This window comes from Lissotriton helveticus, chromosome 7 (genome assembly GCF_964261635.1).
Source record: "Lissotriton helveticus chromosome 7, aLisHel1.1, whole genome shotgun sequence".
Lineage (NCBI taxonomy): Eukaryota > Metazoa > Chordata > Amphibia > Caudata > Salamandridae > Lissotriton > Lissotriton helveticus.
Genome location: NC_136068.1, coordinates 607162033 through 607177921, shown reverse-complemented (window position 1 = coordinate 607177921; position 15889 = coordinate 607162033). Strand labels below are relative to the sequence as shown.

At 43.9% G+C, this 15889-nt stretch overlaps 1 protein-coding gene across 2 annotated transcripts in view; it reads left to right on the top strand.

The window, feature by feature from the left end:
• CDHR2 (cadherin related family member 2) overlaps nucleotides 1-15889 on the top strand; it is a 365548-nt gene that overhangs the window by 205179 nt on the left and 144480 nt on the right. For both annotated transcript variants that reach the window (XR_013598636.1, XM_078652806.1), the window contains exon 11: nucleotides 3339-3457. Coding sequence is in view for 1 of the 2 variants with exons in the window: in XM_078652806.1 (XP_078508932.1) it covers nucleotides 3339-3457 (119 nt within the window). In the remaining variant the exon portion in view is untranslated. The remainder of the gene's footprint in view (nucleotides 1-3338; nucleotides 3458-15889) is intronic.

The window sequence follows — 15889 nt, the reverse complement described above, 5'->3', positions numbered from 1 at the left end:
GAAATAGTGTGGCCATTTTGAATATCCTGAAGACTGATATTGGATTGGTTGGGTGACCTATCCTTCTCCTTGTCTGCCCCAACCAGTGTCTGGGTTTCTGGTCAATTGTTCAACTGCAATTTATTCATATTTTGTTTCGATTGAAGTAACTACAGCAACTTGCCCCAAAATACAAGAGCATTAACTTCGAGGAGCACATCCCTTGAGTAATACATTTGAAAGCAAAAGGGAGGGGTTACCTAGTTCTTTTGGGTTCATTGACATTCAATGATAAATCACAAACTCACTTGAAATGTACTTGATCAAAATGACTTGAAATTGAAGACACTCATTGAAGATGTACTCTTGTTTGCCATGCCCGGTATATGTGTGTGTTAATCCCAGTCTCTGGATGTATTTTCTGCTTCCAGTTTGTTGGTGCATGTCATTCAATTGACCTGCTTATGTTCCGTTATCTCTCTCTTGGTCTCAGTATCTACTTTTGCCATTCCCCATGTGACAGAGTCTGCGTACGTATCTTGAGTTGCCAGTAACCACATTTGTGTATTGTGTACTCCTCATTTGGGTTCCCTATTCCTAGAAGCTGTTTCTGTTTCACTCCCCTAAGGTGTCTGTTAGTGTATTGTCTCCCCAGTGTCTCTGCTTACAATAACGGAGATGCAGTAGGCCTTTTTTAGGCCTACAATCTTTGCCAATGACACCTTTGCTGGGCTCCTGGTGTACCATCTTCCGGGCGCACTGGCCAATTTTCTAGAAGCCTGGGGTCAGACCCTGGAACCATATCTAGTACGTAGCCACATTACCCTCCTGAGGGATTTAGTTTTCCATCTGAACGATACCATATGTAAAGACAGGGCCTCCCTCCTTGAACTTAAGTCCAACTTTGGGTTCTACCAGCGAGTGTGTTCGCCTACCGATACTGCAGGTCAATCTGGTATTTTTACCAGCTATGAAGATCTGACTTTCAACTGTGTTCACCCCCTTAGCTGGGCAGACCATCATGCTAGCTCATTTACTGTCCTTTCCCCTCGCTCCACTTTGGTGCGAGTCTGGATTCACCCAAGCCTATAACCTGCAGAAATCTGAGTAAAATTACACCTGATAGCTTGGAACAGGCACTAAAACTCTCCAGAGCTAGACATGATGACTTCACTGGCTATTCTTCAGAAGGCTTTCAAGCCTGGGTCACCGATGCTTTGTACAGCATAGTCCCCCTTAAGGTCAAAATGGTCACCAGAAGTAAACCGCCCATCCCATGGTTCTCTGTAGAACTCACCGGCCTTAGACAGGAATGCCGCAAACGAGAGCAGAAATGGAAGTCTACTTTAGCCTTGGGGAAAAGGAGAAGCCTAAGGCCCTTTTGCTGTGTTACAAACATGCCATCAAATTGATCTTTAAAGAGAACATTTGGGCTTCTAACAACTCACTTTGTCTATTTTTTAAAATAGAAAAAGACCTGTCCACCCCTTCTTCCCAGGGCATGTTGCATTCATCCCAAGACTACTGCGACAGAATGACACTAAACCTCCAGGATAAAATTCTGAATATTTACTCAGATTTTAATCTACAGATTGATAGTGAGTGCCTTCACGAAACTGCCACCTTGTGCCCTCAGTCTAATCAGCTCAATGATTTTCAGGCTCTTTGCGTGCTCTTTCTAGACCTGCATGATATAGGTTCCAGCCAAGTTAATTCTCTCTTCCACTGGTACGCCCCTAGTAGGCTTCCTAGATCCTCCTTCCGCAAGAAGGTGTTAGTTCCCAGATTTCGGAAGGCCAGATGGGGAGCTCATTCCATCTCGGTGGCTGCTGCCAGGCTGCGGATACTCTGCCGGGGAACGGCCATTACAACGCGGGCATTACCACACGCTGCCATTACTACGCTTCTTTTACAACACAAGTTGTTTCAACGACTTGAGCTGGAGGGCGCTGTTGGACAAGGAATAGTTTACATTTCTATTCCAACACCTTCCCTACTGTAACGTGGGCTGGAGTTGGAATAGAAAATTAAACTATTCCACTATCCAGCGCTTACAGCGCAAGTCGTTGTAATGACTTGCGTTGTAAAAACAGCGTTGTAATGGCACGCGTGGTAATATCCCGCATTGTGCTGACATACAACCTACTCTGCCTGACTCACTTGCCTTGTTAAAAAAACCTTTGAAAAACATGGCTTTTCTCCTTCAATCTCCTTTGGCCTCTTTGGGCCATTTTCTGAATGCTTAAGAGTGCCTTCCATCAGTGCTTTGACACCTCAGGGTATAGTGTACTTTATAAATTCTTTTCATTTCATTTATAAATTCTTTCCATTTCATAGAAGAACACAGGAACTAGCATGGTGGAAAATATTCCTTAAGAAGGTGGAAGAAAGGAGAACTATGAGGGGCAAAGCTACAACAAGGAGGTTGAAATGAGGGGAGCTATGAAGTGGGAGACCTTATGCAGAAGGTGAAAAAGGCAAAACAGAGTTACCTTGAGGAGGCGAAAGAAGTGGGGGAGTATGAATTGGGATGGATTGCACAGCCAGTGGAATGAAGAGGGGTATATGGAGGTGGGGGTGCTACCACGGTGAAGAAGAGATGGACTTTGGCATGGGGCAACATCCAAAATAAGGGGCAGAAAAAGGTACCTTGAGAGAGCAGGGAATGCATAAAACACACCTTGGGAAGAGAGGCCAGGGGACCGTGTTGTAGGTGGGAGGGGCACTAAAGGTGCTCAGGGGGAGATTTACAAGCCCCGTACGGCACATTTGCACCGCCGTTGCGTTACTTTTGTGACGCAGCGGCAGCTCAAAGCCAACGCCATGCTGCGGGGTATTTACAATGTGACGCATCTAGGGAGATGCGTCACGTTGTAAAGCCCTGCGCCACATGTGGGCATTCCAGCACGGGGGAGGGGGTGGCGTTCCAGCGCAGGACCGCCTCTGAAAAGTGGCTGAGTGAAATCTACAAGATTTCACTCAGTCACTTTTACGAACCACGCTGCGTCAACACTCTGCGCCTCCTTGAAGCAGGTGTAAGGATTGACGAGCATGTTGGGAATAGGGGCACCCGAGCCTTGCTGGAGCTGCGTCGCGCTTGCGACGCGGCTCCAGCAATGCACCGCCCTTCCGCCGGGGGATGCGACACGCATCTGCCCATCCGTGCGCCACGGTGCGCCGCATTGTGATTGCGGCGCATCAGTGGTGGAGCACCATGGGCAAATGCGTCGCAACTCTTCTGGCGCATCGCTGCTGATTAGCAGAGATGCGCCAGAAGTAGTAACTCTGCCCCTCAGTTTTTAGTGGCAGCTTGGGTGACATGAAATGGCATTTCTTAAATCTCTTTGTTTTTGCCTCAGATTCTACAGGTCCCGGACTGTTCAGCATTAACTCTTTCACAGGAGAGATCTTTGTGAGTGGTGCGATTGACAGGGAGCAGCTGCTGGACTCCAATGAGCAGGTCATTCTGGTTGTTGCGGTAAGTGTCGGGCACACTCTTGAGACATCTGTGCCCAGGGGCAGAGGTCTGGTGGGACTGTCCAGAAAAAAATGAAACTTAGTGATAAGGGTAGTCTGGAAGGAACAGAATGATGGGGAATAATAGAAAGCAGGAAAGAATGATACACAATTGGGATCACTTGTGCTTTGTTGATGGACTTGCAGGCTTGCTGGGGCAAACTACATCAACCATAATGCTCCAGGGCCCCGGGAGGCTGTCCTGTGATTAGTGGCACCTGCTGTGCATATCAAGCGCTGTATAGCGCATTCACCCATCCCCCGCGTAGGAACTTTTGTGTTTTGTTGGTGGACTTGCTGGGGCAAACTACATCAACCAGAACACTGCAGGGCCCCAGAATGTGGTCATGTGATTAGTGGCACTTGCAGTGGCGGCTCCTCCACATTAGCGTCACCCCACTGCTTTTTAGCAGTCTAAATAAAGGAAAAATAAAATGATAATAACTCAATGTTATTATCATTTAATTTTTACCTGCTGCAGCAGCTTTGCGGGCGGGGCTGCACTGCTGACAGAGGACCCGGGAGAGGAGTGGTGGGCACTCTGTAAGTACGCATGTACACTTGGCCTGCTGTCTTGGCCCAGCTAAACAGTCAATGGCACTTTGCATGTTCTCCACCCAGGCTGCATTACAGCCTGGGTGTAGAACATGCCCAGGCTCCTTTTCCCATCTGAGCGCCGAGCCATGGTGCTCAGAGCAATCATAGTGCTGCATTGCAGCATTGTGATTGGCTTAGGGGAGCCTGGGTGCTTCCTCTTCTGGCCGGAGTGGAGGGATCAGTGGGAGAGACGCGGTGAGGAGGTTAGTGAAATGTTTTTTTTATTAACCTTCTTCCACCCTCCTCTGCCACGCCTCCCTCAATCCGTCCCAGCGGCCACTGGGCACCTGCGGTGCATATCAAGCGCTATATAGTGCGTTCACCCCTCTTGCCGTGCAGACTGGGCCTGGGCTGCGTCCGGGCCAAGCACAGGCCCATCCTTGCCCGTCATTGCCAGGAAGAGCGAGGGCAGCCCCCCCCCCCCTTGATTCGGTATTTAGAAATCTGTGAGTAGACTCAGAATTATCTGGTAAATCACTTTTTTAACTCTGTGTTTTCAATAAAGTTCTGTTATCTTAGTATGCATCTGTACTGGAAGTTGTTTTATTTGCATAAGTGACTGTATCAAACGAACACTTTGCATAGGGAGTGTGGATATGTGGTGCCTATTGTTCCCCCTACGCATAAGAGTGTGTTGTGTCACCCCAAGAGTCGGCAACTCAGAAACAGCAAGTGCTGGAGGAGGAAGGGTCAATCTTACCTTTCCCTGCTGTGCACAAGCAACTGCTCCTACCATCTCTGTAGTGCAACATGCATTGTTACTACGATTGAGGTTGGCTGGGGCTAATTCCAATTGCCCTGAACATGCGGGAACTATTAAACCATGGTTAAAAGGGAACTAAACGAAGGCTCTATGGGAAAAAGGCAGAAGAAAATCTAACAATACAATTACTAATTATTTAAGGGAATAAGTGGGCTTAATTTCAAGTGAAAAAATGAATGTGGATGAGAGGCTTGCTGCAACTAAGCATGCCGTAAGTGAGGTTTTATGTAGTGCTGTTGTGGAAACCATAGGGGATACATAATACATATAGAGCCTCCTGATGCCTCAAAATCCCCCCAAAATTTCATTAAACTTTAAAAACGCTCCTACTGCTTTTAACTACCCATTGCACTTAATTGAGCTCTCTCTTACCCATAAATTGGATTCACCTCCATCAAAGAGAAGTAGGCCGCTGGGTAGAACACCGGTGGCTATTTCCAATAAAACGACTAAGGTCTCTCATGTTAATATAGCCAGGAAAAGCAATAATTCCAAGGTGTGTGCGAAGACACAAGATACGATTGCAACCAAGAATCTGGTAGCACTTGAGAATATAGCTAAACGTTCAGCAAATCCATCCAAAATGCTGCTGCCACATGTACTGAACAAATTGTGACCAGAATAAACGAGCCTACTAGGAATTAACAACCTACACCAATAAATCCTGTTCATATGCCTCGCTCCCCTGTGCCACAGAGATTTTGCATTAATTAAACTGGCACCGCAAAAAATACCACTGCTTGAACTTTCTCCGAGAAGGTAAGAGAACCTTACTAATTAATATAGAAAAGACAGGGCTGGATCCCGGGTATCAAGTCAAGTCAAAAGGTATGTTTATTATGACCTTAGTCATTTAAACAAGTGCAAGCGAGTATCAAAAAGTTAAAACAATGAGCTCAAATCATTTAAAACATTGTCCCAATAAAATCCATCACATATTAGTTAAAACTCTTACACACGCTTCATCCTTTATCGACGCCCTTAAAATTGCATTTTAGTTAACATTCCACAGTTGTGAATAAAAGAGAGAAAGAAAAAAAATAAAATAAAAAACCCATGCTACTTCCTTCAGCTAGGCTAGTTTCATTGATTTAAAGTGCTTTAGAATGTACCTGTTATTCCCGATTCCTTAGCTCACTTAATGCTGCTTTTATATATTTCCCAAGAGCAATCGCAATGTCGATAGTGGGTATTTCAGTTAACAGGTTGGCTGCCTGCGCTCTAGAGCTTATATCATATTTTAGGAACACAGTTTCCGCTGTTCCAGTAAAAACAGACAATCAAGTAGGATGTGTACCAGGTCTCCTTTGCACCCCAGATTACATTTACAGCATCCATTTTTGTCTAACAATTTATTTTTCAGATCTTTATTTGTTAACAATGGGTTTAGACCAACCCTCAGCCTTAAGATCTCCTGCCTAAGTCCGCGGTTGGGTAGGATGTCTAGGTAGGGGAACCAGTTTTCATTTAGCCATGCGCCCATCATATATGTTATTGATTTCTTTTTCGCTAGATATTCCATATCGGACAATCCCGATATTTCCTTCCCCTTTGATTTCAACTCACTCCTAGTACAAAGGAGTTGATGAGTTTCCTGGTTTACCTCTACCTTTAGTTTTTTACAGATTTGCGTAACTCTTTCCCTGCACATTTTTGCCCATTTTAGGTTACTCGTTTGGATTTCCTTCTTGCACCATTGTGCTACTTTTTGTCCCTCGGGGTCTTCCAGACGTTTCCAAAGTCTAAGTATTGCCATTTGAGTTAATGTCTCCCAGGACTTTGTGCCTATTTCCCTTCTTATGGCTTGCACCATCGCAGATTGTGGGAGAGAGAGGAGACCTTTGAGGCATTTACCCTCCACCAAGTCCCAGGCTCCTTTACCGCTCAAATAAAGGATTTCTGCCCCATACAGCACCTGGGGAGGTATCATTGCCTCAAAGGCCCTTAGCATTGGTCTGTGCGACATCTCACCGTAATCCCTGTTGAACATTTTTAGACCACATATCGATGTGTGTGCTTTGGCTTTTTGTGTATCCCAATGCATATCCCATTTTAGGCTTTTGTCGAACCAAATACCTAGGTAGCGATACTCATTCACCGTCTCCAGTTTGAGCTCCCCTAGGTACCAATTGAATCTGGTTAATTTTTTCCCAAAGCAAAGTACTTTAGTTTTATCCAGGTTGACAATAAGAAATTTATTAGCACAGTATGCGTTGAAGGCATTGAGCTTACGCTGGAGGCCTATTTCTGTCTGATCTACAATAACAAGGTCGTCTGCATACAGTAGGCAGGCCACCTTGTTTCCGTTCATTCTGGGACTTGCACTACCTTCGACCTCTAGATGGGCTGGGAGGTCTGACAGGAATAAGGAGAATAACTGCGGCGCTAACACACACCCCTGTCTTAGGCCGTTTCTGATGGGTATTTTTTGCGTTAAGGAGCCCTCCGTATCCTTGATGACTTGCGCCCAGTTCTCATTATGTAGTTCCTTTATTATTGTCAGGAGGTCACTCGGGATGTTTACTTTAAGTAATGCTTCCCATAGGCACGCGCGATCAACCGAGTCAAATGCGGCTCGGAAGTCGACGAAACAACAGCACAACTTGCCATTTTGTTCCGTTGACTTCTTCGCCAATGCCCACAGTGCAAACCCATGGTCTATAGTCGAGTGCCCTTCCCTGAAACCTCCTTGCTCTGTAGGGACAATCTGGCGCTCTTTTACCCATATGTTGAGTTGCTTCAATACAATTTTAGAGAAAACTTTCTCTCCTATATCAAGGAGGTTAATCAGGCGGTAGTTTTGAGGTGCCTCCATGCTACCTTTTTTATGGATGGGCCTAATTATAGCCCCCTTCCAGTTGGCTGGCATTTTGCCTTCTGTTAGTATTGTACCAAACATCTGAGCAAAGAATCTTGCCCACCAGTTTATGTCTGACTTTAAAATTATTGCTGGGAGGTTGTCCGGACCTGCTGCTCTGGATAAATTCAGCTCTCTTATTGTATCTTCTACTTGTTTTACGCTAAATTTAGCTTTTAGGTCTGCTGATATTTCCTGCCATTTATTTGTCACTACCTGGTTTGTGGTGGGTCTTGCCCCATACAATTCCCTAATATACTTTTCCCAATCGGCCTCACTAACTACACATTTTAGTTCCCCTTCTGGGGGGCTAAATGCTGCCTTTACCAATTTCCAAAATTGTCTTAGGTTTTTATCCTCAATCGCTTCCAGCAGGTTTGACCAGCATTTCTCTTTAAATGCCCTTTTAGCGTCATTTACCATCTTTTTATACTCTCTTTTTAAACGGGTTACCTGATCTTGTCTCTCCTGGCTAAAGTTCTTTTTTTGTTTTCTTTGTGCTGCCCGGATCTCTCGTTTTTTGGCTTGACACTCTACTGAAAACCATTTTACTCTACCGGGTGGTTTACGACTTGTATTATTGACCCTTTTCAATTCAATTCTTAAACAACAGACAACTTCCTCTAGTTTACCTATGAACCAGTTCATGGTTTTGTTCTCAAGATTTTCCGGCTTTATTTTAATTTGCATAGCTAGCAGTTTTGCCTGATATTCCTCCGTGAGTCGTGTCGTCACACGTCTAGGGTACTCCACCTCCTGGGTGATCACTTTATCTCTGGGTGGGCTTCTTCCCCCTTGTATTTTTAGATATAGAAGGATGTGGTCGCTAATCTCTTTTTGTTCCAACCTAAATTCCTGTACTTGGGGGAAGTTCCAGGCATGTAAAAACATATAATCAATTGGGCAGTTCTGGGAGCCTACTTTAAAAGTTTTCCCTGCTGGGCAGTCGTTCTTCATTCTTCCATTCAGGCATTGGAAACCCCTGCCTCCTAGGAAGTATACCAGAGCTGCTTCATGTTTTGATATCTCCCCTACTGGGAACCTTGCTGGGTTTATACCAAACACCTCTAGCATTTCTCTGTTCCAGATATCCGCCTTTTTTGGGTTAAGTTTATGATTGAAATCCCCCATTATTATCACTGTATCCAATACATATTTTTCTGCAACAGAATCTACATCTTCTTTAAACAGCTTCATCTCCTTCTCATACTCTGCCCCATTCTCCCACTGCATGTATACATTCATTATAGTCAGCATTTTATACTTCTTGTCCACTGACAATAATTCTATTCTGCTAGTCTGAACCCATTTACATTTCATTTTTATCAGTTTTACTTCTCTGAGCACTTTCGTTGAAATCAAAGTCATTAAACCACCCGACGGACGACCAAAGTTCTTTTTCTTGGCCGGGCAGTTTAGTTGTAGGTATCCTTCATTAAACGGGGTTTCGTCCCGGGTATCCATCAGAGACACGCCGCATTTACCACCTGATGTCACTCCTTACATCATTGTTTTGAAGGGCGCTCCAAAGTTAAAACCGTATGTTAAGGAGAACTGGACTGAATTAAGAACTAAAGTTGCTCACTGGATGTTGAACTTTAGCTTCAATATTAATCCACCAAGAAATCATTGTGGTCAGAAGGGCGAATTGGGTTGGGCCCACCTGGAAAATATGCCTTGGGGGCTGTTAACGTTACCTTTTGCTCCCCAGACGTGGTAAAGTCTCTTCTAACTAAAATTCAGATTAGAAAACAACATCACAAGGGCTCTGTCAAAAAGATTATTGCCGTCCCTCTTGGTTTTTTCTATAAACCTCCAGCAATGATTCCTAGATCACAGGGCCCTTCGTGGATGCTCCATCAAGGTAACTATAGATGGGGCATACTTGTACCCTGGCCTGCTCAACGTTTTGCTCCACTTTCAAGTCTCATCAATCAGGACTGACATTGGGGGGGACAGTGCGGATTTAGAGGTGTGAAGAACTTAAGCATTGCGAAAATGGAACGGAGGCAGAAAACAAGAAAATTGCACCTAGACAGCACACTAAAATCAGATCCTGTAATGTTGCAGGGATTAAAAATAAAACTGACAATAAGGTTTGGAAAGCCATATAAATTCGTGCCGCTGCTATGTCTACAGGAAACTTGGCACCAACAAAAATGTAACATTGATGACTTTGTTACTATAACCCCACTCGTGATCCATCATTGCATGTACAGGCTAAAGGAGGCCCTGCGATTTTGATATCTACCACAGCCCCAGGGATCTTAAAGAAGTCAAATGTACTAAGTCCTATTTTTTTTAAATTGGTCATCCTGCAACCAGACATGAAGCAACTCTTTGCACTGATACATTTTTATAATAATGTTTTTAACAATACAAGGTACAGAGTTTTGGAGGAATTTGGTACTGATCTTGCTAAATTTGTTAAGGGACATTAGACTGATTGTGTTTATATCTGGGTGGGGGACTTTAATATTAGTGAGTATTGATATTCAGGGTTTTTGGGTGTGTGTGGGTATATTGATGCCCTGGGGAATAATCAGGCTCATTTCCCTCACGATAGATATGGGGAATTGATAAATGAGTTACTATGCAAATATAATATTGAGTTATTGGAACGAGACGGAGATGAAGAAAATATATCATTATTTACCTTTCAAGGGAATGGGAACACATCCTGTATTGACCATATTATAATGTCAACGAATGGCATGGAGATTTCAGGTCCTTTTCTGTAGAACCTACTAGTTTTAGTGCCTATTTATCCCCTACCTTAACTATAAAAATCAAAACAATGAGCCAGGAAGTTACCCGCCTAGCGTCTAACATTGCAGTTGCTAGGAACAATGGAATTAGCCTTAAATGGATGGGGACATATGAAGTGTCCTTGTGTTGGAAAAGGTGGTAAAAGATAACAAGGAAAACTTGTCAGTCTGTACTGACATAAAAGCCCCCCAACCCGGATATGATCGTGGCAGCCTTTAGTAAGATCACATTGGCTATAGCAACCAACTCAAAAGTGGTCCTTAAGGCTATTAAGAAGAGGAATATAGGTTGGTTTGATCATCAATGCATGCAGACTAATCAGAATTAAAGATTAGCCCTACAGTCTGTCCCTAGGGACAAAGAAGAAGTTAAACAGCTTAGATATATATACAAACAGACTATAGACCAAAGAAATAGAAAGTTACAAGAACAGACCTGGGCTAACTTGGTACTGACAGCGAGAACTAGAGACTCCAAACTCTTCTGGAGGGTAATACACTCTCTGTTCCTGAAAGATGACTCAGAACCGAGGATGGAGACACTTGTCACTGCAACAGATTGGATATCCTATTTTGGAAGCATCTTTAACTCTGGGAATGAGTATCCCATCACAAGCAAAGGTGCCACAATCTCTGTTCCTTGTGTTCCCCTGAATTCGGTGGTTAGTATCGGGGAGGACAGACTTGCCATCCAAATGTCTGGTAGTGGGAGAGCCCCTGGCTCGAAGAGGTCCCAGTGGATGCATTCAAGCCTTATATGACATTATGGGCCCCAATACTGAACCCAGTGGCCCAAAGATGTGTTCCATCCACTTGGACAGACAGTATAATGGACCCAATTTTAAAAACAGGGGATAGGAGGATGCTAAATGTTACCGCCCTATATCCCTCTTGAATTCATCCACTAAGATTATGGGGAGAATTGTGCTTGAGAGTCTAGATACTTGGGCAGCTGATGATCATGTGCTAACAGACTCCCAATATGGCTTCAGGAGGGATATCGGGATGATGGAGCAGTTTATCAACATTAATCTTCTTCAAATACACATTAGCAAAGAGGGGACATAGTCATCTCTGCTTTGCTGATTTAAGTAGTACATTTGATCATGATAACCAGGCCAAATTATGGAAGACCATGATTGAAATGGGCACACCAGAAGAAATTGTACCACACCTGTCGCAATTCTATTCCTTCCTGATAGCACTGGTAAGATACGGGTTAGAAGGGGAATGTACGGCAAGTTTTGAGGTCACCACAGGCAAAGTGCACGTCTCTTTGGCCAGCCGTCTTACGACGGCCAGCCAGACATGCGCACTTTGAGAGTAAGTGCTGGCCTCCAGTGCACTGTGGAGCACTGAGACAGAACGCTCCCTCCAACCATGGCACGGCTCTCATGTTGGTTAACAACATCAGAGCAGACCAGAATTGGCTTGGGAGCCTGCCTCGAGGAGAGAAGATGAATGAGGACGTTGCACTCTTTGCAAGAAGGTAAGTGTGTTTTATTTAATACAATGTTTTTCTTTTTTCGTGCCACCTGCCTCACCACCCTCAGGACCTGCCAGCCACCACGGCTTACAAGGTTATTTAATAAGAGTAACACATTTTACTTGACAACATTGCGGATGGATATTCTACATCACCTTGTTGTATTCACCAAAAAAGAGGCATGGGGCGAAAAATATACCCAAATGTCGGTCCGATGGGAAAGCCACCCAATCCACAGCACATTTCATTTTGTTTTGCAGGTTTTATGATGACATTAGAAGGTCCCTTATACATCGACTCTTTTTAACTGAAATATTTTTATTTTAGCAAGGTGCACTAAACCTTTTATGCAAACTTGAGAGTGACGTTATTTCCTGAAATGTCTCTACGTATATCTCCCAAGAAATAAACAGAAGGGAGCTTCTGACATACCTGGATGATATAACTTATGAAAGAGATGAACGGTATATTACCAGGAACAGGTCTTGAAGTATTAACACTTGTTTTGTTAATATGTACGTGGTATCTGAATGTCATATATTTCTGATAACATTTGTATATAACTTTGCTAAATTGAGGCTATTATAGTTACTCAAAATGCATTGTTTTTATTAGTTGTATATTTTGCACATATGCTTTCTTGCACACCAGTCGATTTATAGAAATGTCACAGATTTCTTCTCTTGATAATCCTCCTATATATGTTTACTATTTCCTATATACTGTAGAATGCTTTGCATACTTTGCTCATTTGCTGTTTTGCACATTAGTTTGCACTATAGACGCTGCACGTGCATTTTGGGGTATTTTTAGTATTTTTGAACAGTTACGATCACTTCTGTCCTAAAGGATAGTGTGTTCAACGTAATCTGACGGAAAACACTAATGCCAGATCTAAATAGTGTTCCTAATGTACAAATTTGACTAGTAATGTTTGAATTTGTTATATGTTTTTATGTACTTTCGCTTTGTTTGCCCTAAGTGTGGCAGGGTATGCTCAGACGTGAGTCCCTTGCTCACTTGGCCACTGGATTCAAGATAGCCTGGCTGATGAGGATTATGAATCCGAAACCGGTCTTAGGAAGCTTGTTTCCGGTCCAGGGAAGGCATGTCTTGGCAGTTCGGGCTGGACTGTTCCCATGAGGCACAGGGTCAGACTGATTTGCATATGGCCATGTCTGAACTGGGGTGGCTGAGTGGGCTAAAGAATGGTGATGGATTAAACCCAGACCAGTTGACTGGGGGTGAGTGTTTGATTTGTTCAAACGCTCCATCCATCATCCCCTTTTGTATCGCTTTATGGACTTTTATGGCTTTAAAAGAAATCCGAATAAAGTTTTATTTGACTTGACTTTGACACACAATGAGGTTGTGCTATTTTAGTAAGCAGTCAAAGCTAGGGTAAACAGAAGTAAATATTGACAATTTGTAGATCTAGGCAAAGAGAGTGTACGACTGGAAAGTGGAAAACCTAGGTAGCCTGATATGATGGCACACATGGTAAACTAAGTGCATGTCAAAGGCAGTTAATAGAGAATATGGATTGCCTGGGTATACCCCTGCCATGGAGATTCTGCTGTGTAGTTTCCATGGTTCGCGTGGCATGCAGCTCTGGTCACTTCACCTTAAATCTTATATTAGAGGTCAGATATACTGATTGGTAGAGACTCTGAGATGATACAAAGATGTTTCTCGCTAGGCTAAACGGACGGAAATTGAGCGTGTGATGCCCTTTCCAAATACTTTTCAACACTCTCAGATGCAGGAGGGCCCTCTTACATGTCTGTTGTTTCTTATGCAAGATACCACTGTCCAAAAACCTTTGAGTAAGACTAGCACTTTATCGGATCACTGACAAAATATTGTTGTAAGGAATTTTGGGGTCATTTCGATGTCGGGAGGGCAGCCACCGACTGGCAGTCGTGGTGGTTCGCCCGACATCCTGGGAATCGGTCCGACCGCCGGATTACAATACCGGCGTTTAGAGCGCAGAGAATACGGGGTAGGACCGCTGCCTCCGACAGGATCAAAGATCCAGTCGGATGCCGGTGGGATCGCTAATCCTACAATGGGGGCGGGGCCCGCTCAGGCAACGCGGTAGGCCTTAGGATATCCCTTTCCAACTGCCTTTTCATGGTGGTCCCACCTCCACAAAAAGGCAGCCTGCAAGGGACCTTGGAGGCCCCAAGCAGGTTCCCGGTGGGCCACTGCTAAGTGGCCTGGGGGCACATGTATTGTGCCCCCACACATCCATGCACCTTGTGCCAGGCACCACATGATGCCTGGCACACAGTGCATCGATGTGCACAAACTGCATTTTTCCACTTCGGCTTGTGCTAAGTCCCTTTTCCTGGTCCGCAGCACAACCTGCAGTAGAAAAAGACAGTTCACGACCGCCTACATGGCAGTCTAACCGTTATTTGATGGGTGAGACCGCCAACTCCTTGTCAGCCAGTCTCATTACCACTGGGATGATGGTCGGTCGTCTGACCGACTGCCATCATAATTAAGCCTGTTGTTGCCAAATATCGGAAAAATTATATAATTTACCATAATATGTTAAAGCTATACTTATAATGGTAAGTACAAAAATATTGGGAACAAAATATCATTGACACTAATATCGTAAAAAAGTAGACAAAAATATAAATATATTAATATAAATGGAGTTTTAAGAAGTAAATGTTAAATAGTTTAATACATCATTTTAATATAATGTGATTTAATTATATTCCACTAATATTTAATACTATATCTATCTATTTATCCATCAATCCATATGGCATAAAATAATTAAAAAAGATATTTTACATTATATCATTTTTTTATTTTAAATGTATTACTATGAAAAGATATACCTATCTATATATATTTGTGGTAATAATTGTAACATATTGTTACATTTAATTCCAATTCCAGTCTGTGCAACAGTAGAAAAAACTTTGGATTTTGAAGGGATGACATTTACTATTCCCTCTCCAAACAGCACAACTGTCAGGAAAGTGTTGGACTTTGGAGGGGTTACATTTACTAATCCCACTTTAATCTATGCAACTGTAGGAAAAGCATTGTATTTCGGAGGGGTGAAATTTACTGTTCCAACTCCAGTCTGTGCAATAGTAGAGAAAATGTTGGATTTTGAATGGATGAACTATGGGGCTCATTATGATGGCGGGCGGACCGTCCACAATGGTAAAAGAGCATGCACAGCATTTCCCAGCACCGTAGCAGGCACCGCATGGTGACTGCCACTAGGTGTATGGAACTGTAGGGGGCTACCATGGGTACCCCCAGTGCACCCCCCCACAACCCCCAACAGAGGGGGACCGCAACGGCCCCCCAAAGCAGATCCCCGCCAGCCTTTCCATGGCGGCCTCGCCACCTTATCAGTGGCCCTGCTCCGCCCGGCAGGCAATCGTAATGATTGCCACCGGCAGAAAAGCGGCGGACATACTTTGTGTCCGCCGTGATAACCACCGCCATCCTAATATGGTGGCGGTAAATCTTGTTACGATGGCAGAACGATCGCCACCGTCAGTCCAGTGGTGGCGATCGTTCCGCCATCGTAATGAGCCCCTATATTCTCACTCCAGTCAGTGCAACAGTAGGGTAAGTCTGTGACTTTGGAAGAGTAAAATTTATTATTTCCACTCCAGTGTGTGCAACAGTAGGAAAAACTTTAGATTTTGGAGGGGTGTAATCTACTATTCTCACTCCAGTCTGAGCATCAGATAAGAAAGAGTTGGATTTTGGGGAGGTGGAATTTACTATTCCAACTACAGTCTCTGCAAAAGTAGGGAAAGTGTTGGACTTTGAAGGGGTTAAATATACTATTTCAACTTTTTTGGGGTAAAATGGCTTGTCCCACTCCGATGTCTGCAAAAGAAAGGAAATTGTTGGATTTCGAAACAGCGTGACAGTTG